The 25,914-nt window shown below is 41.7% G+C and overlaps 1 protein-coding gene across 3 annotated transcripts in view; it reads left to right on the forward strand.

The window, feature by feature from the left end:
• Window positions 1-25,914, forward strand: part of DDR2 (discoidin domain receptor tyrosine kinase 2) — a 186,759-nt gene that overhangs the window by 145,175 nt on the left and 15,670 nt on the right. For 2 of the 3 annotated variants that reach the window (XM_014583607.2, XM_006142246.3), the window contains 8 exons: window positions 157-262; window positions 6,715-6,898; window positions 10,663-10,906; window positions 15,913-15,975; window positions 16,728-16,858; window positions 19,876-20,086; window positions 22,726-22,985; window positions 24,229-24,356. In XM_014583607.2, coding sequence (XP_014439093.1) covers window positions 157-262; window positions 6,715-6,898; window positions 10,663-10,906; window positions 15,913-15,975; window positions 16,728-16,858; window positions 19,876-20,086; window positions 22,726-22,985; window positions 24,229-24,356 — 1,327 coding nt within the window. The remainder of the gene's footprint in view (window positions 1-156; window positions 263-6,714; window positions 6,899-10,662; window positions 10,907-15,912; window positions 15,976-16,727; window positions 16,859-19,875; window positions 20,087-22,725; window positions 22,986-24,228; window positions 24,357-25,914) is intronic. The other variant, XM_006142247.3, reaches the window with a different exon arrangement.

The following is a 25,914-nucleotide window of genomic DNA, read 5'->3' on the forward strand; positions in this document are numbered from 1 at the left end:
ACTTAAACTAGAGCAATGTTTCCGTGTGCCCGGATTGAGTACCAGTGGACATGCTGCATGAGTTTGCAGCCTTGCATAGCTCATTGGGTAGCTGGTCTAAGAAGCAAGCAACTCTTTTCCCCAAAGACACTGACACGGCTGTGTTTCCCTTGGCAGATGGCTTGGTGTCTTACAATGCTCCAGCTGGCCAGCAGTTTGTACTCCCCGGAGGCTCCATCATTTATCTGAATGATTCTGTCTATGATGGAGCCGTTGGGTACAGGTAAATTCTGGGAAACTTTGATCATCAAAATGGGAACATGGCCACTAAGAATATTTTATCATGGCTTTGGCTCAAAAGTCAGTCAATCAATCAGCCAGAACATATTTAGCCTGTACTAACCATTTTGAGATAATTTAGACAAAGAATGGTCTTTATTTCCAAGGAACTTAAGGGCTTATATGGGAAGACAAGTTAATCACATGGAAAACAACAATAAATTACAGAAAGCATGGGCTAAATATTGTGGTATGGCTCTATGTCTGGGAGTCATATTATAATCCTCAAACCCAGACATGTGGTCTGATACTAATTTTGGTAAAATATGGAAACAAAGGGTCAGAGAATTCAAGTAATAAGCATAATAAATTGAGCAGGTCAAGAAGTTCAAGAATAGACCCCATAAATATAAGAACTTTAGAAACTGTGAAAAGAAGGAAACTAGTTAGGATTATAATAGACAAGGGAAGTTTCTAAGATGAGATGAGAACTGGAGAAGGAGATGGTAAGTATTAGAAAGCAGAGGAAAGGAAAACAGGACTGAAGACAAGAATGGTTATTACAGAAGCCAGAGCTGAGGAAAGCAGAATGGACCAAGGGATAGGACTAAAATGGACCAATAGAGGGCCATGGTGGAGGTGTAGCTCAGGGACAGTAGGAGTCCAAGGTGGGATGAGAGCTGTTCCCACCTATCCCACTTCACCCCAAGCCTTACCATTCATTTTCTATCTCACTACAACATATTCTCTTTCTCAGCTCAGCCTTCATGTGCAAATACCGAAGCTGGGAGAGAGATCAGACCATAGTGAAGCCCAGACTAGATGACTGAAGTTGCTAGGGTTTGAAAAGGGGAGATATTAGTGAGTCTCAGAAAGGGAAGTGTGGAGTTACAGCATTGCCATTGGCTTGGGTGTGCAGAATAAACCATTGCCCCCAGCTACCACCCCCTGGCAAAGACCTGATTCATCCAGTTTTCTACTCCTAGTCACTTCCTTTCCATCTACTTAGTCACTGTTCTGTTCCATTTGCTTAGACTGTCTTGGCATCATTCACTCAACCACACCGCAGTAGGCATACACTCAAAGCATAGGGGAAATCAGAGATCAATCGTAATCAGTAGAGTTTAATAAATCTTGGTTGATCAACTGCTACTACATGTGAGGAATTTGGCCACATGGTAGGTGTTCAAAGATAATGACATCATTGATCCTCCTTATAAGGAGCTCTTAATTTGAAATGGGGGCCAAAACAGGATCCAAATTACTACAACACAAGGATGTGAGTAAGAATATCCTATGAATGCCCTCCATTTCAAAGAAAGTATAAGCTACAGTAGGAAAGCTCAGGATTGGGAACAAAAACACAAAGGTTCATGTAATTAATAGACACTTCTTTTTGCTATGAGGCTAAAATGATTGAAAGTGTACAGGAAAAGCATTTTGTAAAGATAAAGTGCTTAACAAATGTAAGCTATTATCTGCTTGGAGGACCAGCAAAGGCAAAATAGAATGGAAAAAACATGGGGCCAGCAGATGGTAGAGTGGTTAAGGCACTGGACTAGCACATGACTGACTGTGGTTTGAGTCCCAGACCTGATGACCTGAAAATTACACCAGATGATGTGCACGCATGCCCAAAATCCCAGGAGAAAGGATTGCAGCATGGCCATCCCCCTGGGAGGTAATGTCTCACTTTCCCTTTCACTGTCTCTCTCTTTTCAGAGAACATATGTATCCTACAGCAAAAAACCTTTAAAAAATTGAAAAAAGAACAGAGAACATCTAAAATGGGCCTCAAAGGATGAGTGAAATTTTTACAAGGAAAGAATCTTGAGAGAGCATTTTAGGCTGAGGGAATAACATAAAGAAAAAAGAATCATGATTGTAAAGTTTAGAGAAATGGGCAAACATCAGCAGTTTAGTTAACCGTGGGCCATATTTATGTAGCAAACAAGTAGAGGAGAAGCACAGCAAGGCATTTTAGGCCATCGGTTAGAAGAACTTGAATAGCAGGACCAGAAGAACAAGAGGAAGAGGAGCACGAGGACAGGAAGAAGGAATGCTTCTTTGTCAACATCATCATTAAAATAATGAGTCCCTGAAGGCTTTATTAGTTTTTTAGAGAGATTTTTGCTATAGCGTGCATGCGCTCACCAGAGCAACAGGGAGAGACAGAGAGTCAGAAAGTGAGAAAGCATCCCTCATGGGTATGACCATGCCGCAATCCCTTCTCCTCCATTCTTCTCTCAGGATTTTGGGCATGCATGTACATGCACCTGGTGAGTTTTAAGCCATCAAGTCTGGGCCTCAAACCATGTGGGAGTCCAGTGACGTAACCATTATGCTCTCTGCGGGTCCATCCTGAAAACTTCATTTTAAATTTACTTATGTACTTCTTCGGTAAAAAGAAGAGAGAAAGAGAGCCCCATCAGGGTTCCCATGCCTTAACCTACCCCCAGCCTCAACTGGCACAGATGACAAGCATGCACACTCCTGGTGTGTTCAGGCAGGTCTTGGGGTGCAAATCCATGATCCGTCCCATGTGGGCTCAGCCACACCATCAGTGTGCTTCCACCTGGCCCCAAGTCACTCAAGGTTCTTTTATAAAGAAGTACGTATTTAATTTTACTTTATCATTATTATTATTTTAAATTTGTTGCAGGGTTCCCATGCTCACCAGAGAGAGACACACACAGAAAGAAAGTGATAAAACAAGCCACCAGTTCTGGGATTCAAACCCTGGTCAGCCATGTGAGAGTCCAGTGCCTTAACCACCACACCACCTGCTCCCAGTCACTAATGATTTTTAATGCTGGAGAAGGGCATGCTTAGAGATGCGCCTTAGGTGGATTCATCAAACAGTGTGCAAAGGTTACATTTTTTAAAATTATTTTGTTTACTTATTTATTATTATTTTTTTCACATGGATTTTTGCCAGAGAAAGAGAGACAGAGAGAGAGAGAGAGAGAGAGAGAGAGAGAGAGCAAACTGCCAGCTTCAGAACTCTAACCATGGTTGGCCATGTGGGAATTCCAACACCTTAACCACCATGCCACCTGCTGGCCCCCAAAGGTTACATTTGAGAAATAAGGAGGTGATGGGGGTATTTTTAAATCCCCAAATCTTTCAAGTAAAAAGAATTCATGTGGCCATAGGGTGACTGTAAAAATGGGAACAAGGAGGAGATGTGCACCCACAGAACACTCACAACTTCATTGGATGTGGGAGACGAGGCAGCAGGCTGAGAAGACGAGTTAGATGAAGCATGACAGTCTCGATGACTGAAACAGCGGGGCTGCCATTTATTCATGCCACAAATAGTTTTCAAGTTCTTACTACATACCAGGTACTTTCAGGACAGAAATGGTAAACCTAAGCAAAACATTAAGTTTAGCAGGAGATAATGATGGAGTTAGCCTGGGATGTAAGATTAAGGGATGAGTAGAACCTTCAAGTGCAGAAGTAGGAAGGTAGCTGCAAATAAAGCTTTGAACCCACAGGCAAAAATAAAGCAAACAAACAAACAAACAAACAAAAACACCCAGAAATTTAGATATGATTAGCTTCACTTCATACATGAGGGAATGATATTTCAGACAGGTGTTACTGAGTAATGAGATCCAAAATATTTAGACCAGGATCTTAGGAAATAGACATAGCCACAAAAAATCACCTTTTTAAATTAAAAAAAAAAAAAGAGAGACTAATGTTTGCTTTTTTCCCCCTAATTCTAATCATTCTAAGGTGTATATAGGTAAAAGTGGGAATTTTCCTTCCTTTTTCCTTCTCCACTCGATTTGATTTTGTTCAAACAGAAACTAAATAAGCATTTTAAAAGTGTATGTTTCTTAGAGAACCAGCAGATTGTGTAATGGTTACTCCCATGTAGTCAACTGTGGTTCGAGTCCCAAACCTGGCACTTAAACTCATGCCAGACATTGTGTGTCCAAAATCCCGAGAGGAGAATGGTGGAGAAGGGATTGAGGCATGGCCGTTTTCCCTGGGGAATGATTTCTCACTTTCTGTCTATCTCTCTCTATCTCTCTCCAGCAAGCTCATGTACCCTATAGCAAAAATCTCTCTCAAAAAAAAAAAAAAGAAAGAAAGAAAATATGTTTCTATTCATAAGCCTTTGATGGAATTTATTTCTCTGGAGACAATGGGAAATATATTTGCTGCAAGTAAACTTATGTTCTCATAGCCTACTTATCTGTAGAGAGAAAAAAAAAAAGATGTCAAAACCTTGAGATGGAGATCCAGGCTCTGGGCACTGTGGATAAGGCCAGTCAGATTTTATAACTTGTCAAACAGTTTTTGATGACTAAATATATTGTAAAATGTATCTATGAGTCTGGTATAATAACTTTTTTTTTTGTTAAGTTTTTGCTATAGGGTGCATGCAGTCACCAGGGAGAGACAGAGAAAGAAAGTGAGAAGGAAAGTGAGAAATCACCCCCAACCCGACACCCAGAAGAGATGGCTATGTCCTCTATGGGTTTTGGGCACACATGATTTTCAGGCTGCCATGTCTGGGGCTCGAATCAAAGTCAGCTGTATGAGAGTCCAACACCTTAACCACCACACCACCTGCTGTTCCCAGCATAATCATTCTTAATCATTTTTTACAGTTCACAAGTTTGCATATTGTTAGTTCTGGTTGTAAACCCCAAGGGTCACATCCATTATTGTTTGAGGATAAATATCCCAATCTCTTTTTTGGGGATACTCCTGACATATCTTTCAGAGTGTGAGATACAGATAGAAGAAAAGAGGGAAGTTCCACATGATGAGTTCTTACACTGTCCCTCCATAAAAGAAGGCCTCTCTATGTCCTTCAAATAGCCAAGTTAGCATAATTCCACTTACAGTCAACACAGAGCCTCACATCAAAAGTAGAAAGGGATACAGTGCTAAAACACAAAACAATATCCAATACCTGGGACTCTCAAGAGTCCATGATTCTAGTATTCTATGAATTTCACTAAAACTAATTATAAATTACTATTGAAATTTGGCTGAGAGTCCTTTCTTTTTAAAAACTTTTCTATATTTTAAATTTTGCTATAGGGCAAATTTTGAGTTTGCCGAGTGAGAGGGTAAGAAAGCACCCCCCCAGAACGCATGGCCATGCTGCAATCCCTTCTCCTCCATTCTCATCACAGGATTTTGGGTACACATGCACACGTGCCTGGCATGCTTTTCAAGCCACCAGGTCTGGAACTTGAACCGCACATTTGGCCATGTGGGAACCAGCTCCTTAACCACTTTGCTACCAATTGTTCAAGATGCCCTTCTTTGCCCTTTGGTTTGATCTCCAATTGGATTGTTGGAGATGTGGGCTAGAGATGGCATGACTGGCTTCTCTAAAATTGGTTCATTGAACAATTAGTCAAAAAAGAGAAAATTTTTCAACAAACTCAGAACATTTATTTGGTGATGAAACAAGAACTCCTATGTGGTAGCATTCATTCTATGCATGTAGTCATTTCTCCATTGATTCAATGAGTTAACTCATTAATTGCATTTGATAATATTGAGTCATTGTATAAAGACATATTAAGTATATGAGAATAGACAAGGTACAAGAGATTACTGAAAGATTTTCACATAAAATGATAAAATAATGTTGAAAATTTTTGCTGTCGAAAGAGTAAGCATCAAATATTTATAAAATTTATTATATGGGGCCAGGTAGGTTGTGTGGTAGCTGAGGTAGCTAGATCCCACATGGCTGATGACACAGTTCAAGTCCTGGACCCAGAGGCTTGAAAACCAAACTTGGTGCATGTGTGTGCATGCTCACAATTTCGAGAAGAGAATGGAGGAGAAGGGACTGCATCATGGCCAACACCTTTAGAGGGTGATTTCTTTTTTTTTGGAGAGGTTTTTGCTATAGGGCACGTGCGCTCACCAGACAGACAGAGAGAGTCAGAGAGACAGAAAGCAAGAAATCACCCCCGCCAGGGGGGATGGCCATGCCACAATCCCTTCTCCTCCATTCTCTTCTCGGGATCTTGGGCATGCAAGCACACGTTGTGAGTTGAAGTCACCAAGTCCGGGACTCAAACCACAGTCGACTACATGGGAGTGGAGGCCAGCGACATAGCCATTACGCTAACTGCTGGTCCCTAGAAGGTGATTTCTCACTTTCCTTCTCTCACTCTCTTTCTCTGTCTCTCTTTTTCTCTTTGGCAGTCACACGGACCCTATAGCAAACTAAAAAATAATAATAATAAAAATTTTTAAAATTTATTATATGAAATTCTAAGTTTTCTATTGATGCAGGATAAATGAGTTAGTATTACAAAATATATTTGATCATTTGTCATCTTTTACTTCCAGAATAATTAGCTTTTATAAAGCCTGGGGAGAAAAAGCTGGGGAAAAGCTCTTCCATGAACATGCGATTAACTCGGATTCCTCTTGCCTTTTCTCCTCCTCTCCTGGCCTGAGCAGCATGACGGAAGGGCTGGGCCAGTTGACGGATGGGGTGTCTGGCCTGGACGACTTCACTCAGACTCACGAATACCACGTGTGGCCCGGCTATGACTACGTGGGCTGGCGGAATGAGAGCGCCACCAATGGCTACATTGAGATCATGTTTGAATTTGACCGCATCAGGAATTTCACTACCATGAAGGTCAGTGGAGTCAAGTGTGTTGGGACTTCTTCAAAGGGGTCACACTGACAATGGTGGAGAAAAGCCATGCTGAAAAAAAACCTGGCTGATGCCAGTAAAACTGGGTTAAATACATATTCTGCTTTGACCTACTTGCATCCATTTCAGAGGTCACTTCTTTTAGGGATTTTTTTCCCCTGGGAATCCATTGGGGAATAGGGAGTTAGAATAGGTTTTCTTTCTTGTTATGTTTTTGCTTTTTGCTATAAGGGTGCATGTGCTTACCACAGAGATACAGAGAGAGAGGAAGAGAAGAGGAAAGTGAGAAGCCACCCCAGGGGGAGATGACCATGCTGCAACCCACAATCCTTTCTCATTCATTATTCTCTCGGGATTTTGGACACACATGTGCTCAGCATTTTTTCCAGGCCGCCCAGTCCAGGACTTGAATCCTGCACTCAGCCACGTGGATCCAGCTGCCTTAACCACCATACCACCCAGCTGGCCCTTGAACAGGTTTTCTTAATAATAGATTAGTACAGTGTTCTCATGGTTTTGGTCCCAGCACCAGTGTTGACATGTGTATTAAGCAAAGTATCCAAGGCCCATGATCAATTGAAGGCCCATGATCAATTGAAGGCCCATGAAAATGTTTTAATGTCTTTCAGTGCCAGAATTTTACAAATGAAATTTTATAATCAAAGATTATATTCATTTTTAATCAATACAGCTAGTATGTATTTAATATATGAATATATATTCGAAATTATATTTTATGGAGGAAGGGGCCCACAGAGGCCAGAGTGACTTGGGCCATGGAAATGATTTGCTTCCTCAGGAAGCAAAGCTCATTGCAGGTCAGATTCTCAATGGAAGGGAAATTTCTACTGCTCCCAGCCTTAGAGAGTGTCATTCTCCCCCCCCACCCATGTACTCAGAAATCATAAAATAAGAAAATTCCATACTTTTCTCTTCCTAGAGGATCTTGATTTTTTATCTATTGTAAAATGACACACCAATTGTCATTTATCTGTATATATCCTATTCTCAACTGGATCTCAAACTTCTCCAAGGTAATGATTCTGTTTTACAATCTCTGTACCCTCTGACACTTAAACTGGCTCAATAAATGTGTGCATATGAGCCAAGGAGGTCCTTTACTGCCTATTCTAACCAAGTACAGTTATAATATCTCTACTGCCTTGAGTAGGAGGAGGAGGAAGGGGAGGAGATAAACAGAAACTTGAGGAGAGACTAGGGCCAGGAGTAAGTGCCGGGCCAGGATCATGATTCCAGCCCTCTGGTCCAGGGTTTCAGTCTACCTTCTTTATACATTTTGGTGCCTTTGCCCAGTCAGAGAAATTTGTTACCAAAGGGTGGATTCAATTCTAAGCAAAGGACTGGGGTAAGGGGTTAATTCAGTTGCTATAAGGCTAAAAATGTAAATTATTAGGGGCTTTTGTTTATGTTTTTGACTAAAATACCAACATCTAAAAGTCTATATTAAAATACAACGATTTTACCTGGGTGAGATTAAAATATTAAAAATGTTATGCCTTCAGTGCAGTACCAGAAGTTATACTATCAATTCATTATCATAGAGCAGTCAGGAGGGGAGGGAGTAGGTGAATTTTGTCAAGTGGTTGAACTGAAGCCAGTGGCGTGGGAGAGGATTAGAGACTGGGCATGGGATGGAGCAAGGTACGTGCAGAACCTGAGAAGAGCCAGGGGAGGGGCTAAGGGAAGGCCCATTTCTGTTTTCTCTGAATCAGGCCATCACAGGAGAGCTCAACCATGATGCAATGTAGAATACAGTGATAGTTTTCTTGGTACCTGGCTCAAACCATTATTTTCCTTTTATCTTACTCAAGTTCAAGTCTGTTTCAGAGAGAAAGTAATAGAAGAGAAGAAAAGCTCATGCAAAAAATAAAATCCTCAGCTTCAATGTTTACTTCCTAAATTCATCCATTCTTCTATCTATCTTTGTTTTTAATTTATCAACTGTACTTGGCATAGTCATAGCACTATGATAGGTTTTAGGGGTAAAGGTGAGTAAGAAATGGCTCCTATCATGGTATAATTTGCAGTTCAATAGGGAAGGCACCATTTATTTGTGAAAGGAAGACATGACACCCAGGAAAGAGCATTTGAATTATCCTTAAGGGTTTCTAATAAATCACAAGTCAATATTCTTTACACAAACTAAGAGTCAAAAGAAAATCCAGGGGCCAGCAGGTAGCATGATGATTAAGCCACTGGACTCCCATATGGCCAACTGTGATTCAAGTCCCAGCCTCAGAAGCTCAAAAATCACACCAGACATGTGTGTGCATGCCCAAAGTCCTGAGGGGAGAATGGGGAAGAATAGAGAAGGGACTGCAGTGTGGCCATTCCCTCTGGGGAGTGATTTCTCAGTTTCCCTCTCCTTGTCTTCCTCTGTCTCTCTAGTGAGCACATCCACCCTATGGCAAAAACCTAGAAACAAAAATGAAAATCCATGTCTATTATATGACTTCCTGATGTTAATGTGATACTATCTCCTAATTAGATGAGTAACTATGAACTAAATGAACTAACATTTAAGATAAGAATGGAAAGAGCAAATATACCCAGTTTGCTAGTTCACCATTCCAGGGTGACTCACAGTTATAATCATGTGTGTGTGACTGTGTGTAACATATTTTTCTTCACAGTTTTTTCGCTCTTTTTGGAGAGAAGAATATGCATAGTAATAAAAATATTCTTTAAGAGAAAATTTATTTATATTGCTAAAAAATGTATACACTTGGTGCCAGCAGATGGTGGTTGGGGTGCTAAACTCCCACATGGCCAACCGTGGTTTGGGTCCGGGTCCTGGTGGCTTGCTTTCTCACTCTCCTTCTGTTTCTCTCTGGTCAAATTAAAAAATAATAATAATTGGAGGCCAACAGGTAGTGTGGTGATTAAGGAGCTGGACTCCCACATAGTTTGAGTCCCAGATCTCGAGGCTTGCTTTCTCACTTTCTCTCTCTCTGGTGAGCACATGTGCTCTATAACAAATTAAAAGCAATAATAATTATAAGAGAGATAGAAAGTGAGAAATCACCCCCCGGGGGGATGGCCCTTCTCCTCCATTCTTCTCTCAGGATTTTGGCCACGCATGCACACGTGCCTGGTGGGAGTTTAAGTCACCGGGTCCGGGACTCGAACCTCAGTCAACTACATGGGAGTCCATCGACATAGCCATTACACTAATTGCTGGTCCCAGCACTTGAGGTTTCTAGAAAGAAAGATTAAATTCTTTTGAGTTGTATATTATTTCAGGCTTCTCAGCTAACCCTGTTTAGAAGTAGGATGGTCTTGAAATGTACCTAGAAGGAAATAGGATGACAGTCTTCCCTATACCTCAGTTCAGAATAGCTTGACTCTGAGTAGACAGCAATTGTGGTTGAGAGGATTATAGACTCCAGAAGATTAGGAAGGACCTGAGAGGAGGTTGGTTCAGCCCCCATTTAACAGATAAGGACAAGGCAGGCAAGCAACATGACATGAAGTGACCATGGCTTTATGATTGCATAGAGGTGACTAGGGTTGCAGCCTAGGGTTTGCAAGACCTGACTGCCATATCACACTGCCCATGAAGTTCCTAGAAGGGAAAATTCCAAGACTGCAGAGAACCAACTGTTCACCTAGAGTAGTGCTCAGAGAGTCAGCTAGGTCTAGAATCTTACTCAGTTGGCTTTGAGTGTGTCTCCATGCCACCTAATAGTGCCAGCTTGTCACCAATAAGCCTCTTTCTCTACCAGGTCCATTGCAACAACATGTTTGCTAAAGGTGTGAAGATCTTTAAGGAGGTACAGTGCTACTTTCGCTCAGAAGCCAATGAATGGGAATCTAACGCCGTCTCCTTCCCTCTTGTCCTGGATGATGTCAACCCCAGTGCTCGGTTTGTCACGGTGCCCCTCCATCACCGAATGGCCAGTGCCATCAAATGCCAATATCATTTTGCAGATACCTGGATGATGTTCAGTGAGATCACCTTCCAATCAGGTAGGAGCTTGGGGCCTCCAGGGAAGTGGAAGCAGGGAGCTATAAGAGAAAGGCAGGTGTCCATGGGGACCAGCAGGGGGGATGGAGGTTAAGGCGCTGGACATTCTCATATGGTCAACCATAGTTCAATACCATCTAGGATCTTGTCCATATTCAAGTATCTCTGATTATCTAATAATGTCTTACTACAGTTGTCTCAGTCAAGTCAGAGCTTTGATAGGCCTTTGGGTTGAACTGCAGTGGTGAGTGGTAATGTGCTACCCTGTAAAGCCATACGGAGCCATACAGAAGATGAGGGCTTTGTTCCCAGGTCAGCCTGTACATCACAGTGTAAATGCCCATGATTCTGGCTGGCTGGGAAGGCTGAGGAGAGGATCATGGCTTGATAATTTATTGAAAGTGCCTGTCTTTCTATGTCTAAATAAATAAATAAGCTTAAGAAAAATACTCGAAAAGGGATCAGCAGTCAGCATAATGGCTATGTCACTGGACTCCCACATAGTCGACCGCGGTTTGAGTCCCGGACCTGGTGGCTTAAACTCACACGGGGCACGTGTATGTGTGTGTACAAGATCCCAAGAGGAGAATGGAGGAGAAGGGATTGCGGTGTGACCATCCCCCCTGGGGGGTGATTTCTCACTTTCTGTCTCTCTCTCTCTCTGTGTCTGTCTTTCTGGTGAGCACATGTGCCCTATAGCAAAAACCTCTCAAAGAAAAAAAAAAAAAAGAAACAGAAAAATACCCCAAGAAATAACTAAGGACTTCGTGTATTTCTTTACAATATCTCCTAGTTGTCTCTCTCTCTCTCTCTTTTTCTCTCTTTTTTTTTTTTTGAGAGTATAAAGACTCTGTCAGGAAGGTCTCTGTCTCTCTTGAAATAAATACATAAATTAACTTTTAAAATATTTGAAAAAAGAATTCTTCATGGATAGTGTTACATACTTGAGGTTGGACCTCAGCCTGGGAGTATAATGCTGGACTCTGTAACTGTGAGTGATTCTAAGATTGATTTCTGGTTTCAGGAAAGTTCCCATGACTTTTTCTCTAGATCTTATCCTCCACCGCTGACCATTTATGCCATTAGAGGTTGCTAATGGTGATTTTTTTAATTCCTCTTTTCTTGTTGATAGCTTATTATTTTTTATTATTTATTATTTTTAAGATATTTTAATTAACATTCTAATTATACATATTTTGGGGGTACAATGTGATTTTTCAGTACATGCATACGTGAGCGATGATTAAATCAGCCATAGCTATCATCTCAACCATTTGTCATTGCTCCTTTTGGGTTGGGAATGTCATTGTTTCTTTTGGAAATGTTCAAAATCCTCCCTTTGGGTTACTTGGAAACATGTAGCAAATTGTTGGTAACTATTAGGTTATCAGAAAAGTCATGGAACATATTTGCAAAGAAAAGTATGTTATGACTTTTCTGAAATCCTAATATCTTCTCCCCACTGTATTTTTTTTTTAAGAGAGATTTTTTCTGTAGGGTACGCATGCTTTCCAGAGAGACAGAGAGAGACAGAAATAGAGAGTGAAAAATCCCCCCCCCCCACTCCCGGGGGAATGGCCCCATCACAATCCCTTCTCCTGCATTCTCCTCTCAGGATCTTAGGCATGCACACACACGTGCCCGGCGTGAGTTTGAAGCCACCAGGACAGGGATGTGAACCATAGGCGACTATGTGGGTGTCCAGTGATGTAACCATTACACCATCTGCTGGTCTCATCTCCACTGTATTTTATAATACAAAAAATTGTTCTTCCTATCTATCCACAATTTTATTTCCATTAATTAACACCTCTCTGCCTGTACCTCCCTATCCTTCCCATATTCTAACAGTCACTCTTCATCCTTCTACCTCTATAAGGTCTTTATTTATTTATTGTCAGTTTTCACATATGAAGGAGAACAGGTGGTATTTCTCTTTTTGTGTCTGGCTTACTACACTTAGTATAATGTGCCCCACCTCCATCTATTTATCCTCAAATGATAGGATTTTGCCTTTTTAATGGCTGAGCATATTCGTGTGTGTGTGTGTGTGTGTGTGTGTGTGTGTGTGTGTGTGTGTATGTGTGCATGTATCACATTTTCTCTACTAATTCTTCAGTTGATGAACACTTAGGTTGATTCTATACCTTGGCTATTGTGAATAGTGCTGCAGTAGATGTTGAGGTGCAGACAACATACCAATTTCATTTCTTCTGCATATATGCCGAGCGATGGGATATTGCTGGACCATACAGCAATTCCATGGTTAGTTTTATGAGGAAACGCCATGCTGTTTTCATAATGCTTCTTAAGAATGTTCAAACCATTTGCTACATCCTGCTATGCAAAAGCATCTCCATTTGAGTTTTACGATGCTGAGCACATCTCAAGGGCGTGCAATCCAAATGCTATGCTCTGATGTCTGCTGGAGCAACAGTGAGGTCATTCTTTTCTCAGTGCAGTTATGTCGCCAGGATGATATATAGCTGGGTTCATTTTATTCAGTTTGCTTCAACTCCTAGGAATTCCTTTTAAATTCTGAACACTATTCTTTTATTAAAAGTTGGTTTATTTTATTTCTTGGGGTGAGAGAGGGAGAAACAGGAACCTTTGACAGGGTCTCATTATGTCATAATCTATTCCTCCAGGACTTCATGTTTCAGGTTGACCCAGGGGTTGAACTGCAATCTTCCATGTGACTCTAGAATTACAGAGAAATTCCCTACCACCTGTGCCATCATGGCTGGCCTTTAAAGCACTGTTCTTAATTGAATGACAGCAGCAAATAACAATTGAGCTTACTGAAACCAGGCTCTGTAAAATCTGGGAAAGTAAAAAGGCATTTAGGACATTGTCCATGCCATTAAATTTTATATGAGGAAAAAAGATTTTTCAAAGAATGTTCAGTGTGGTACCAACAATAAGTAGTCAGAAGCAGAGAGATTTGTCATGGAAGGACAAAGGAAAGAAACTTCTACAGGGCTTGGAAGAAAAGGACAGGCTTTAAGTAATGTATGGGAGACAAATCTAAAAATAAGCCAGAAGAGCTCGGCTTTCTGATTTGATTTTTTTTTTTTTAATTTCAAGATGGTTTTCTTACTAAGAGGTATGACTAAATATCCCTTACTTGAACTGCTTAGGGGCACAAGTGTTTCAAATTTTGGAATGTTTTGGATTTGGGGATATTTGCATATACCTAACAAGATAAGTTGTGGATGGGACTCAAGTTTAAACATAAAACTCATTTATGTTTCATATTCACCTTACACTTATAACTGAAAGCAATTTTATCTAATATCATCACACGGTAGTGACCCATTACGCGAGATCAGGTATGGGACTTTCCATGTATAGTGTCATGTCAGCACTCAGAAAGTTTTGGATTTTGGAGCATTTTAGATTTTAGATTTTTGACTCTTATATTTTCAGATTAGAGGTGCTCGACCTGTACCAATAAAGAAATAGAGCACATATTTACAAAAATAGTATCGATGCCAAATGTCTTCTGTGTTAATCATTTAATCAACATAAATAGGCAGGTTACCTTATATTAGCATCTATTCGGAGCAGAAATCGAAATACTAGAAAGCAGTGGCGCTTACCCTGTGTTAACTAGGGACGCGAAGATTCCCATCTGTACTCAAGGATCCCCTTGGCAAAGCGATTGATATACTTGTCCTATTCCAGCTAAATATAACTATAGACTATGGGTTTTTTTGTTTGTTTTTCCTAAAGATCTCTTGAGTTTTAAATCTAGTTTCATGACAATATTAGTTTTTGTTTGCTTGTTTATTTTAAATAATTATTTATTTAATTTTATTTATCCATTTATTTTAATTTGGCCAGAGAAAGAGAGGGATATCAAGAAAGCAAGCCACCAGGTCCAGGACTCAAACCATGGCTGGCCATATGGGAGTGACCAGCACCTTATCCACCACGCCATCTGCTAGTCCCCATGATAATATTAGTATTCACTGGAGCCTCAGGATCAGTCAGAAAGCACGTGTAGATGCCAGATGAATAGATTCCCCATTCATATGACAATGTTAAGGAAAACAATGAGGATTTCTGGAAGGCTTAGAAGGGAAATGCACGTTCTATTTTTCAGTCCCCTTGATCAGACAAGACACAGGAGAAAATTAGTTTCCAACATCAGTCTGGGGTCTGGCCACAGAAGCTGCAACATCACATGCCAATGTCTATAATCCATCTCTAAGGGTGAATGAAGCCTTAGTGTAGAAATTACAGGGCTAGAGCAATGAAGCAGAGTGAAACCGCCAGATAAGGGTTACGCTTTCTTGAATGAGACAGTATTTTAGCACTGTATCTGTCTCACGACTGCTCACCTGCTATATTCTCTCTAGATTTTGCTGAATAGGATACTACTTCCTATGCTTCATGGTAATGTGGCTGCAGCCCTCTGACCCACTGTTTATTAAATTTTTGTACTGCAAGACCTAGTACGTATTACTTTTAATTTATTATTTTTCTAATTTATTATTTTTCTAGAGATTTTTGCCTTAGAGTGCATGCATTCACCAGAGAGAGAGAGTGAGAGAGAGAGAAAAGGAAAAGTAAGAAATCACCCACCCAGGGGGCATGACCACACTATAATCCCTTCTCTTCCATTCTTCTCCTGGGATCTTGGGCACACATGCACATATGCCAGTGTGATTTCTAAACCACTGGATCTGGGACTTGAACTATGGTGGGCCATATGGGAGTCCAGTGATATAAACATTACACCATCTACTGGCCCCTAATATGTACTATTTTAAACAAAAATTTTGTAAAATATCGTTGTTCTTACTACGTGGATAAATGATAATATTACGCAATATATTTTTCAAAAGCTGGTTGCAAGCCACTGAATTGATTTCACAATTTTCTAGGTCACAGCCTGCATTCAGAAACCCCACTGACCACTGACTTCATCTCATCTCTAACTCACCTTTGTCGTTCCCATCCGTCTCCTTCCCACCTCTAACTCACCTTTGTTTTGAAACAGATGCTGCCATGTACAATAACTCTGGAGCCCTGCCCACCTCGCCCATGGCACCTACAACCTATGGTATGTGTGATTCCTAACTGTGAAAATTAAGTTGAAGGGACATCTGGAGGCTAAAGAAGGGTGGAGATTTGCAAAAGCCTATCTGTATGGGAGGCTTGATACCAGTTGGCTTTGGATGAAGAGTAACCCTGGAAAGGTAGGAAAGTCCATCTCTAATGTTAAGGCCCAAACTCATTTTCTTCCCTGCTGGTTCATGTGATTCCTCAGCTGAGGCACAGTCAGGAGTTGTCCCAGCTGCTTCATGAGTTTGGAAAGCTTGGGCAGAAACAAGGAAAGGGGCGTTTCTAGGTGTGTATTGCTTCGGATGAGCACTGGACATACCAGCCAGCAATCCGGAAACATGTATGGTCAAGTATCTCCAAAGAGGACCTTCAGTTATCTTGGCATGTCTCAAAGAACGTGGAAAATAAAACTAATTTCTTGCCTGTTTTTCATGAAGTGTGATTCCATAGTTATAGACCAAAGCCATGTTAATATCAGTACAAAATCTGGGAAAGAACAGGAAAATTCTTCATTTCTCAATCTGAGACATGGGAAAGAGAAGGCCATTTTCCCATGGAGAAGGATGGTAGGATATAGGAGCCAAGTAATCAGCAGTAGTAAGACCAAGGATAAGCTGAAGTCCTAAGGCGACATATTGTGGAATTAATCTGAAGGAATAGGGCCTACCTCCATGTCCCCGGGCCAGTCCCTCATGCTGTTTCTTGGCCAGTGCAGTGGTTATATTCTCTACCTTCTCTTTCTGGTCACAGATCCAATGCTTAAAGTTGATGACAGCAACACTCGGATCCTGATCGGGTGCCTGGTAGCCATTATCTTCATCCTCCTGGCCATCATTGTCATCATCCTCTGGAGGCAATTCTGGCAGAAGATGCTGGAGAAGGTGATGAGTCACAGAACGAGCCTAGGGCAGGATGCAGCTCCTCCCTTTCCTAGGCCCCAGCTGCCCCCAGAGTAAAGGCATAGTATAAGAATTTATAAAGGATAAAGTGTTAACTGAGGCCACCAAGGGAAACAGGAATGGAGACACTTGTTGCTGAAAGGGTCCAGAAAAGAATTAGCTAAGTTTATTTTCTCATTTTTAGAATGAGGATTCTGGAATCTTCCTAGGAATTAAAAATATTTTTTTTCTGATACATTGAAACTCAACTTAGGCATTTCCCATGAAGATTCTGATTCATTAGATTTCGGTACAGTACTAACATCTATAATTTTTAAAGAATGATTTATTCAATTTAATCTATTATTACTCTTATTATTTAATTTGCTATAGGGCATGTGTGCTCAATAAAGAGAGACGGAGAGAGAAAGGGAAAGTGAGAAAGCAAGCCTCCAGGTCCAGGACTCAAACCATGGTTGGCCATGTTGGAGTCCAGTGTCCCAACCATTATGCTACCTTATGGCCCCCTGTATTATTATTTTTTTAATTTAACAAGTGATTCTGATGCATAGTTAAGGTCAAGAATCTCTCTCCTACTACCTAACTGAAAAAAATCTGAGAATACTATTGGAGTGCCTTTTCTTCTTTGTCTGACTGTTCAGTGTGTGTGCATGTGTATGTCTGTGTGCAGAAAAACAAACAGCCTCATTAGCATCCAAGTCAAGTTTTTCACAATTATATTTCTACTTCTTTGTGTGCTTGAGGGTTATGATCATGTCTGAGTTCCTCCTCTGACTCTTTCTGTCCAAGTCAAATAATTTGAATAATTTTTATTACATTTACCTAATACTTGACTGTCTATAAAGACTTTTCCCTCATGCTTTCTTTTAGATAAACTTCATTGAATCCTGGTAAGATGGGCATAATGGTTATATTGAAATGCTTTTCTGATGAGAAAATGTGACTTGCTCAAGGTCATACAACTAGTATCCTGTCTTCTATGCTCTTCTCGAGTGCCAATATTCAAATACGTTGACTTATTTCTTCCCAAATAGACACATTTTCCACAAAAGATAGACTATCCGTGACTTTTCTTGTCTTCTTAGGCTAGATCACAACTCCCTGGGCACTGCTGCTAGTGTCTGGTCCTCTCAGAGTCTGCTAGTATTGAAGTGTTTCTGCCTTTGGCCGTGGACACCACCCCAGGTCAATGAGATCCTCTCAGTAGACATGGATTGTGAGCGGTCATGGAAACTCTGGGCTGTGGGGTTTGAAACTGCCTATCAAGGACAGGAAATAGGAAGGAGGATTTAGCCCAACCAATCTCTGTTTGAGGTAGTCTTTCAGAGGAGACCAAAGGACTGTGAGAAAGGTCTTGACTCTCCACAAGGGGCTTGAATCAGGTTTGGAGAGCGTAGTCCAGACAAGTAGCCTGCACTTCCCTCTGACCTTTTCTACATTCAGTTTCTTGAGATTGTTGGAATTTATTTTAAGGTTTTAAGGCAAGGATATTTTACAGAAGAAAGGGTCTATTTTATTTCCTACAAGGACCTCTATCATCAGTCTGAAAACATTTTACCTAAACTAAAGCTTTCGATCTATATAGAGTGACTGAAGACTGAAAGACAGACTCCACAGAGTTTTACCCATCAGCATGAATATGTTTCAAGGCATCAAAGAGGTGATACCAAAACTTTTTCTCCTTAGAATGCTGGAACACACTAGATGTCTAAATGAGGTATTTCAGGGTGAGAGATAGCAAAGTGTGGTGACGGTGCTGTGAGAAGCTGACAAACGAACAGCTTATTGGATAGCTGAAAGCCGACACTTGTCTTCACTAAATAATCTAAGACCACATTTTAACTGAGGGAGGAAGGTCTATGTTGTCTATTCTATGAGCTTTTTCTCTTTATCTAGATCTTTCATATGAGGCCTATTGGAATACATTCATGGGTCAGGAAAGAAAGGCATGTTGGATTGGAGACACTACAGGTGGTGGTGTGGTGGTTGGAGTCCTAGGCTCCAATATGGCTGAGTGTGGTTTGAGTCCTGGACCTGGTGGCATGCTTTCTCTTTTTCTCTCTTTCTCTCTGGGGAGTGCATATGTCCTATAACAATAACAACAACAATAATAATAATAATAAATAAGTAATTCTTTTAAAAAGAGAGAAAAAATGCCCTTGAATATGTAAGTTGGTTCTTCAAAAAATTTTCTACCCTTGTGCACACTGAATCGAATAACTCAAGTTGCTCTAGAATGATACTCATAATTTTTTCCCAGGGACAGAATTTTTTTTGTGGAAGATCTTTAAGCACACCTACTTTCCAAGAAAATTATGTTGCATAGTTTTAGACTGTAGCATTGCTTTTCAGTATTCCTTTGAGAGATCCACCCTACATTTACTGAGTATCTACCATGTGCTGGATTCCATACTCAGTACTGGGGATATTATTGCACCAGACTGCCTTTAGCCTAGCGGATGAAGCAGGCACCTACGTTTCTATATTTCTCTATTAAAAACCCAAACATCCGGATATCAGTATTTTCCTCTTTTTGGTGGAGCAGGCAGCCACATTAGATGGTATGCCACAACAAGTTGTCCGGTTCTTCTTCTTCCTGTATCTGGCATCCCCAGACACCTAGAACTTTCCTGTTCCATTCTTCTAGGCATTTTTATTTTGGTTAGTGCAAATTCAAGGTCAGTGTTTCTGGAGTTTAATAGTACTAGAGGAATATTTCATCTGAGAGCAAGAAGAGGAGGAAGCCAGGTAGTGGCACAGTGGTAATGTGCCAGACCTATAAGGGAAAGGTCTTGGGTTCATGTCCCAGTCCCTCCCTGAGTATGCCAGGCATACACTTGACCCTGGGCTGGCTGAGGCTGGGGGTGGATTATGGTGTGAAGACATTCTTGCCTCTCTGTTTATCTCTCTTTCTCTAATGGAAGAAAGAAAACAAGACTTAAAGAAAGAGAAGAATGTGAGGAAGTAATAATCCTCTTCTCCCTGTTACTGTTTTCCAGGCTTCCCGAAGGATGTTGGATGATGAAATGACCGTCAGCCTTTCCTTACCAAGCGAGTCCAGCATGTTCAACAATAACCGTTCCTCATCACCGAGCGAACAGGAGTCCAACTCAACTTACGATCGCATCTTTCCCCTTCGCCCAGACTACCAGGAGCCATCCAGGCTGATACGAAAACTTCCAGAATTTTCTCCAGGGGAGGAGGAGTCAGGTAGGGATGACTAACAGGCAGGAAACTGAGGAAGGAGCTTTGACAGACATTATGTAGGTGTAACACTTCTGCTCCCAGGTATTCACACCTATTTTTAGTTTATACCAACCTCCTGGAAAGTCTTAAATTAAGTAATATAATGAAGTTAAAAGATATTGTGAAATTTCTAGCTTCGTAGCCATTTTGAGTCATCTAATTTTTTGTTTCTCTTTAACATTCTTGAGAGAGAGAAAGCTTTTTGTTATAGGGCACATATACCCACTAGAGAAACATAGCAACAGAGGGAGAGATAGCGAGAAATCAGCCCCAGGAGAGATGGCCATGCTGCAATCCCTTCTCTTCCATTCTCCTCTCAGGATTTTGGGCACACATGCACTCGTGCCCGGCATGAGTTTCAAGCCGCCAGAACCGGGACTTGAATAATGGTCAGCCATATGGGAGTCTAGCACCTTAACCACTATGCCACTTGCTGGCTCTGATACAAGATTTTATTATGAAAGTAAATATTTCTTGCCTTTTCCTAGTAAAAGCATTGAGGTAAAATAATGCCTACTAATTCAAAACCATACTGTCTTGTAAAAGTGCTGTGGAGTGTTGTCAGGTACTAGGGTCATCTCTGAGGCTCAGGAGAGCTTTTTCATAACGTCATCCACCTCGGAGTGGCCAAGTTTTACCTAGAAGAGAATGAAGGTGTCCAGGAAAGGGAAGCTCAGGCTGACGTAGCAGACTGGGAGTAACTACGACAGCACAGGCTCACCCAGGAGCCAGCCTGGAGGTGTCTTTGCCGTGGAAGGAAAAAAACTCACACCTGCGAGGGGACTTCAAAAATGGGTGGAATTAAAGTGCAAGTTGATTTTGGGACAAAAAATTTTGAGACCCATGCATATTTTTTTCATGATTCCAATGTCTGTGAACTTTTTGAAGATATCTTCGATTTTCTCACTCAATGGATTGAAAACTTTAAAAGAGCACACTGAACTTGGGTAATTTCACAGAGACAACAAGAATAAAGGACATAAACGAATGTATTTCCTAGGTGGTATTGAAATGATTTGCCTATTTTCTGAAGTCTAAAACATCCACCAACTCATATTTGAACATTCTGAAAAAGTTAGATGTGTCTCTTTTTGATGTTTATTTATTTATTTCTTCCAGAAATGAGAGAAAAAGAGACAGTAAAAGGGACACAAAGAGTACCCCCAACAGAACCTGGACAGCAGGATCCCCCGGTGTCACTCGGTGTACTCAGGGGGGTCTCCAGATGTGAACTGCCAACCTGCCCACATGGGTTTGAGCTATGACCTGGGCCCAATTTGGGATGTGTCTTAAACTAGATTCTATGAATGCAATCTGAAAGTTTTTCAGTCCCTAAAGTTGGTTTTTAAATTAATGGTGGTGTCTTCAAATTAAGAAAATGTACTATTGAAACTTCAACCTTGGAGCCAAAGGGGGCATGGTACTTAAGGTGCTGGACTCCCACATGGCTGATGACCATGACTTGAGGCCTGAACCTGGCAGCTTGAAAATCATGCTGGGTGTGTGTATATGCATGCCTGAAATCCCAGGAGAATGGAGGAGAAGGGATTGTGGCATGACCATGTCCCCTGAGGGGGTGATTTTTCACAAGCACCTTATAGCAAAAACCTTTAAAAAACAAAAATTCTAATGCCTAGGACCAGCCAGGCGGCATGGTGATTACGCGGCTGGATCTCAAATGGCTGACTGTGCAGTTTGAGTCCCAGACCTTAGGACCTGAATAACACACTGGGCGCATGTGCTTGCATGCCCAGAATCCTGAAAGGAAAAAGGCAGAGAAGGGATTGCTACGTGGTCACCCCCTGTAGAGTGCTTTCTTACTTTCTGTCTGATCAGTGTACACATCTTAAAGCAAATTAAAAATAGAAAAACTTCAGGACCAGCAGATGGCGTAATGGTTATGTCTCTGGTCTCCCACATAGTCGACTGTGGTTCGAGTCCTAGACTCACTCGGGGTGCAAGTGTGTGCATGTCCAAAATCCCGAGAAGAGAATGGAGGGGAAGGGACTGCCGTGTGGCAACCCCCCCCCACCAGGGGAGAGGGTGATTTCTCGTTTTCTGTTAGTCTGTCTCCCTCTGTTTCTCTGGGAGCACATACACCCTATAGCAAAAATCTCTCTTAAAAAAAAGGAAAAAGAAAAATTTCAACCTTTAACTCCCCTCCTGATATAGCCCGAGACTTCCTTCAGGTTTGCCACACAGTTCTTCGAGATGAACCGAGGCAGTTGTTAATGATCATGTATTATGAAGAGAAGAAAGAAAGCTGAAATAGTGACCTGTAGACCCAGCTGCTAAGACACTGGGCTCCATAGCCTGCGATCACATGGGAAGCCCAGGTTCAATTCCCGGGCTGCCTAAAGACTAGGTATGGTGGTGTGTACCTGTAATCACAGCAGCTCAGGGGGTGAGGCAGGAGGAGCTTGATAGTGAAAGCTTGTCTGAAATAAATAAATAAACAATTGCCTACAGTTTGAAGGCCACACAAAGTGTCTAGAGAAAGCAGAACCATTCATAAGGTAAGAATGTTACAGCGGAGGTTAAATTGTCAAGGGGCATGTCCTGGCCCTCCTCTCAGATTTCCTTCCTTGAGGGACTCTCCATAGGGTCCCCTGGAACCAGTGGTGGCCCTTGTCTTCCAGGCTGCAGTGGCATCGTGAAGCCGGTCCAGCCCAGTGGGCCTGACGGGGTGCCCCACTATGCAGAGGCTGACATAGTGAACCTCCAGGGAGTGACGGGAGGAAACACCTACTCGGTGCCTGCCGTCACCATGGACCTGCTCTCCGGGAAAGATGTGGCCGTGGAAGAGTTCCCTCGGAAACTCCTCACATTTAAGGAGAAGCTGGGAGAAGGCCAGTTTGGTGAGGTGAGTGGGTCCTCTGGTCCTTGGTGGCTTGAAAGAAGTGTTGGATAAATATGGTGAGCAGTGCAAAGTGTTCCTTCCAGAAGTGGATTCACAGCTGACCCTCTCCTCCACCTGTCCCTCCTGGGCTTGTCCTCTGCCATACTAGCACGGGGTCGAGCTCGCCTTTGTCAGAGAGCTGTGTAGTTGCTGGGGCCTGCATAGTAACTCCTGTATAATAACAGGAGTGTGCAAGGCAGGAAGGCCACTGGGCTTCAGACATGGTGAAAAACATTCAGTATTTTCCAAATGTTTACAATCGGTTGCAGAGGGTGGGGCCCACAAGATGCGGTCATCCTTCATGCACTGTCCGGGAACACCCTGCTGCTTGATTGCCCATGTGTTTTTTTCCCTCTTAATAGGAATTATACGTAAAGTGAACCAAAAAAATAATCTCACCCCTGTCTTTGGTTCCAGAATCAGCCACTAGGGAATGAATCACCACCTAAGATGAGGAGGAGTCCTCTTTTCAATTGCCCTCAGAGCGATGCAAGGAATATTACCTTTTCATTCTTGCATCAGTCACATGAACGGTCTGAGAACTCAAAGCCATGTCATAAGTCACATTAGGACTCTCCAGTACTGCCCTCAATTTCCAAATATAGAATTCAGACTTTTCAGACTTTTCAGACTGTGTTACTGGTTTTCGATGGGGGTCATCATATGTTCTCCCTTGAGGTCATCTGGTGTAGGAGGAGGTAGAAGGGTCTGTGGCTCCTGTTCGTGGTCTTACATGCTTTCATTCCGTCCCCTGGGTTGACAACCCCACACTCTAACACATGGGAATTACTTATAGTGTTAAACTCCATGCTAACAGAATGCCTTAGGAAACTGGCTTCTGTTTTGTATAACCCAGTAACTAAACTTTCTTAAATCAAAGTTCAAGCACTTACGCTGAATGACATTTCATAGCGGGCCATGCTGTAATCAAATACTATGTTCTAGATTCATTCATTCATTTATTCCATGTTCCAATCAATGAGTATTTCTTTTATGAGTCATGACCATATCTGAGCTGGTACTTGACCACTGTTTCTCATTTTACCAATTATTCGAATCAAAGAGACGTTACCGATTTCCTCCTACAGTCTCTTGATGATTTTGCCTGAGTTGTAAGAGTTAGTTCATCTCCAGGAAATGTCCAGCGAGAATACTGAGACATCTTCAGGAGAAATGATGATACTGAGACAGGATGGCTTTTGTCTAGGTTCATCTCTGTGAAGTGGAGGGAATGGAAAAATTCAAAGACAAAGAGTTCGCCCTAGATGTCAGTGCCAGCCAGCCTGTCCTGGTGGCCGTGAAAATGCTCCGAGCAGATGCCAACAAGAATGCCAGGTCTGTGGTCTGCATTTTGAAATTTTCTAGATGTATTTTATCTTTAGGGCCAGAAATCATAGTCCCTGACACTTCTGAGCATACTTGTTCTTGTGAGATGGGAAGGTCTGTGACCTGTCTGACATTTTCCATCCTTACACTTCATTTTTCGGGTGGGGTCCGCTGTGCTTATTGTTCTCCTCCATCTCCAACACATGTACATTTTCCATTGTGTCTACCACATTCACCTCCCAATCTCCCGTGCACCCCAGTTCACAAAACAGGAACCACTCTAGGTGTGTCCTTCTCTCATCACACACCCCTGATGCCACGACCTCCTCCTGGAACGTCTCACAATCACAGTCTGCTTTCTTGCTAATCTTCCATTCTCCAGTTTTCATTTCTCCATTTACTTTAGCTTCTCTGTTTTTCTCTTTCATGGTCCTATCCTTCTATGTCCAGAAACCCCTAAAACAACAGCTACCTCTACTTGGAACAGTATCCATGGACCTCAAAGCCTCACAACCCTTTAGCAGTTTCCCAAACTGGCCGATCATGGCTTGGACCCTTCGCTCTACAAGTTGCGGTTTCCAGTTGCCTGCCTGCCTGTCCATCACAGAGATTTTGAGCGAATCCTCATGCAGAGAGGACTGCTGAGTGAAAGCTAGTCGTACGTGCCCCAGAGAAATCCACACATCCGGACGACACGTGTACTTTCCATTTGTATTGTCTTAATTTACCTCACTGGTATTCATAGGTATAGAGTTTATTATTCTTATTCCTCAAATTATCATAATTTCCAAGAATGAAGATAGGTTTCATTCATCAAAAAGTGTCATGATTGACAGAATAAGGAATAAAGAAGAGAGAAAGGTAAGGGAACAGAATTAAGATTTTTAACTGAGAATTTCAATCTTCAAAATGTTAGTATGCATGAAGTGACACGATCAGAGTTCCAGAGACATATGGAGAATATTCCTCACATTAATTTTAGTCCGTGATTAATGGAAGTGGTAAAATGAACAAAGAAAAGAAAACAGGACAAAACCCACGGGATATGACGAAGCCATCATCCATTGTTTTGGTTGGTGAGGTCTGCTGTGCCTCGACTCACCCACTCTGGTTTAGCAATGATGGGGAGCCTGAACTCTGGGTCCTCCCAGAGTTGGTTATGATTAGAGTTTCAGTCAGAGCTTGGGGGAATGAGAAGGGAAGGTGCTGCATTAAGACTACTTTAATTCCAAGGGTTTTATATTGACGTAGTGTGACTTCCGGTCCAAAAGGTCTAGAAAATGCAGTGACTTTCAACTGATCTGCTCTCATTTGGGAGATGAGGGTCTGTGGCCTCCCTAACTCGGATCATGCTACTTTATGACTCAAGGGTGGCTGTCACCAAGCACTCACACCATTTATCTTGACCAAATGAGTACTTTTAAAATGACCCCACGTTCCCATCATGGCCTTTCAGCAGATACTTTGAATAGGCTCCTAAATCTATATTGCAACTGACTGCTAATATTCTTTCATTCTTCAGTTTTCATTTCATACTGGATAAAAAAAAAAAAAAAAAAAAAAAAAA

This window comes from Tupaia chinensis, unplaced genomic scaffold (assembly GCF_000334495.1).
Source record: "Tupaia chinensis unplaced genomic scaffold, TupChi_1.0 Scaffold000070_1, whole genome shotgun sequence".
NCBI classification, from domain to species: domain Eukaryota; kingdom Metazoa; phylum Chordata; class Mammalia; order Scandentia; family Tupaiidae; genus Tupaia; species Tupaia belangeri.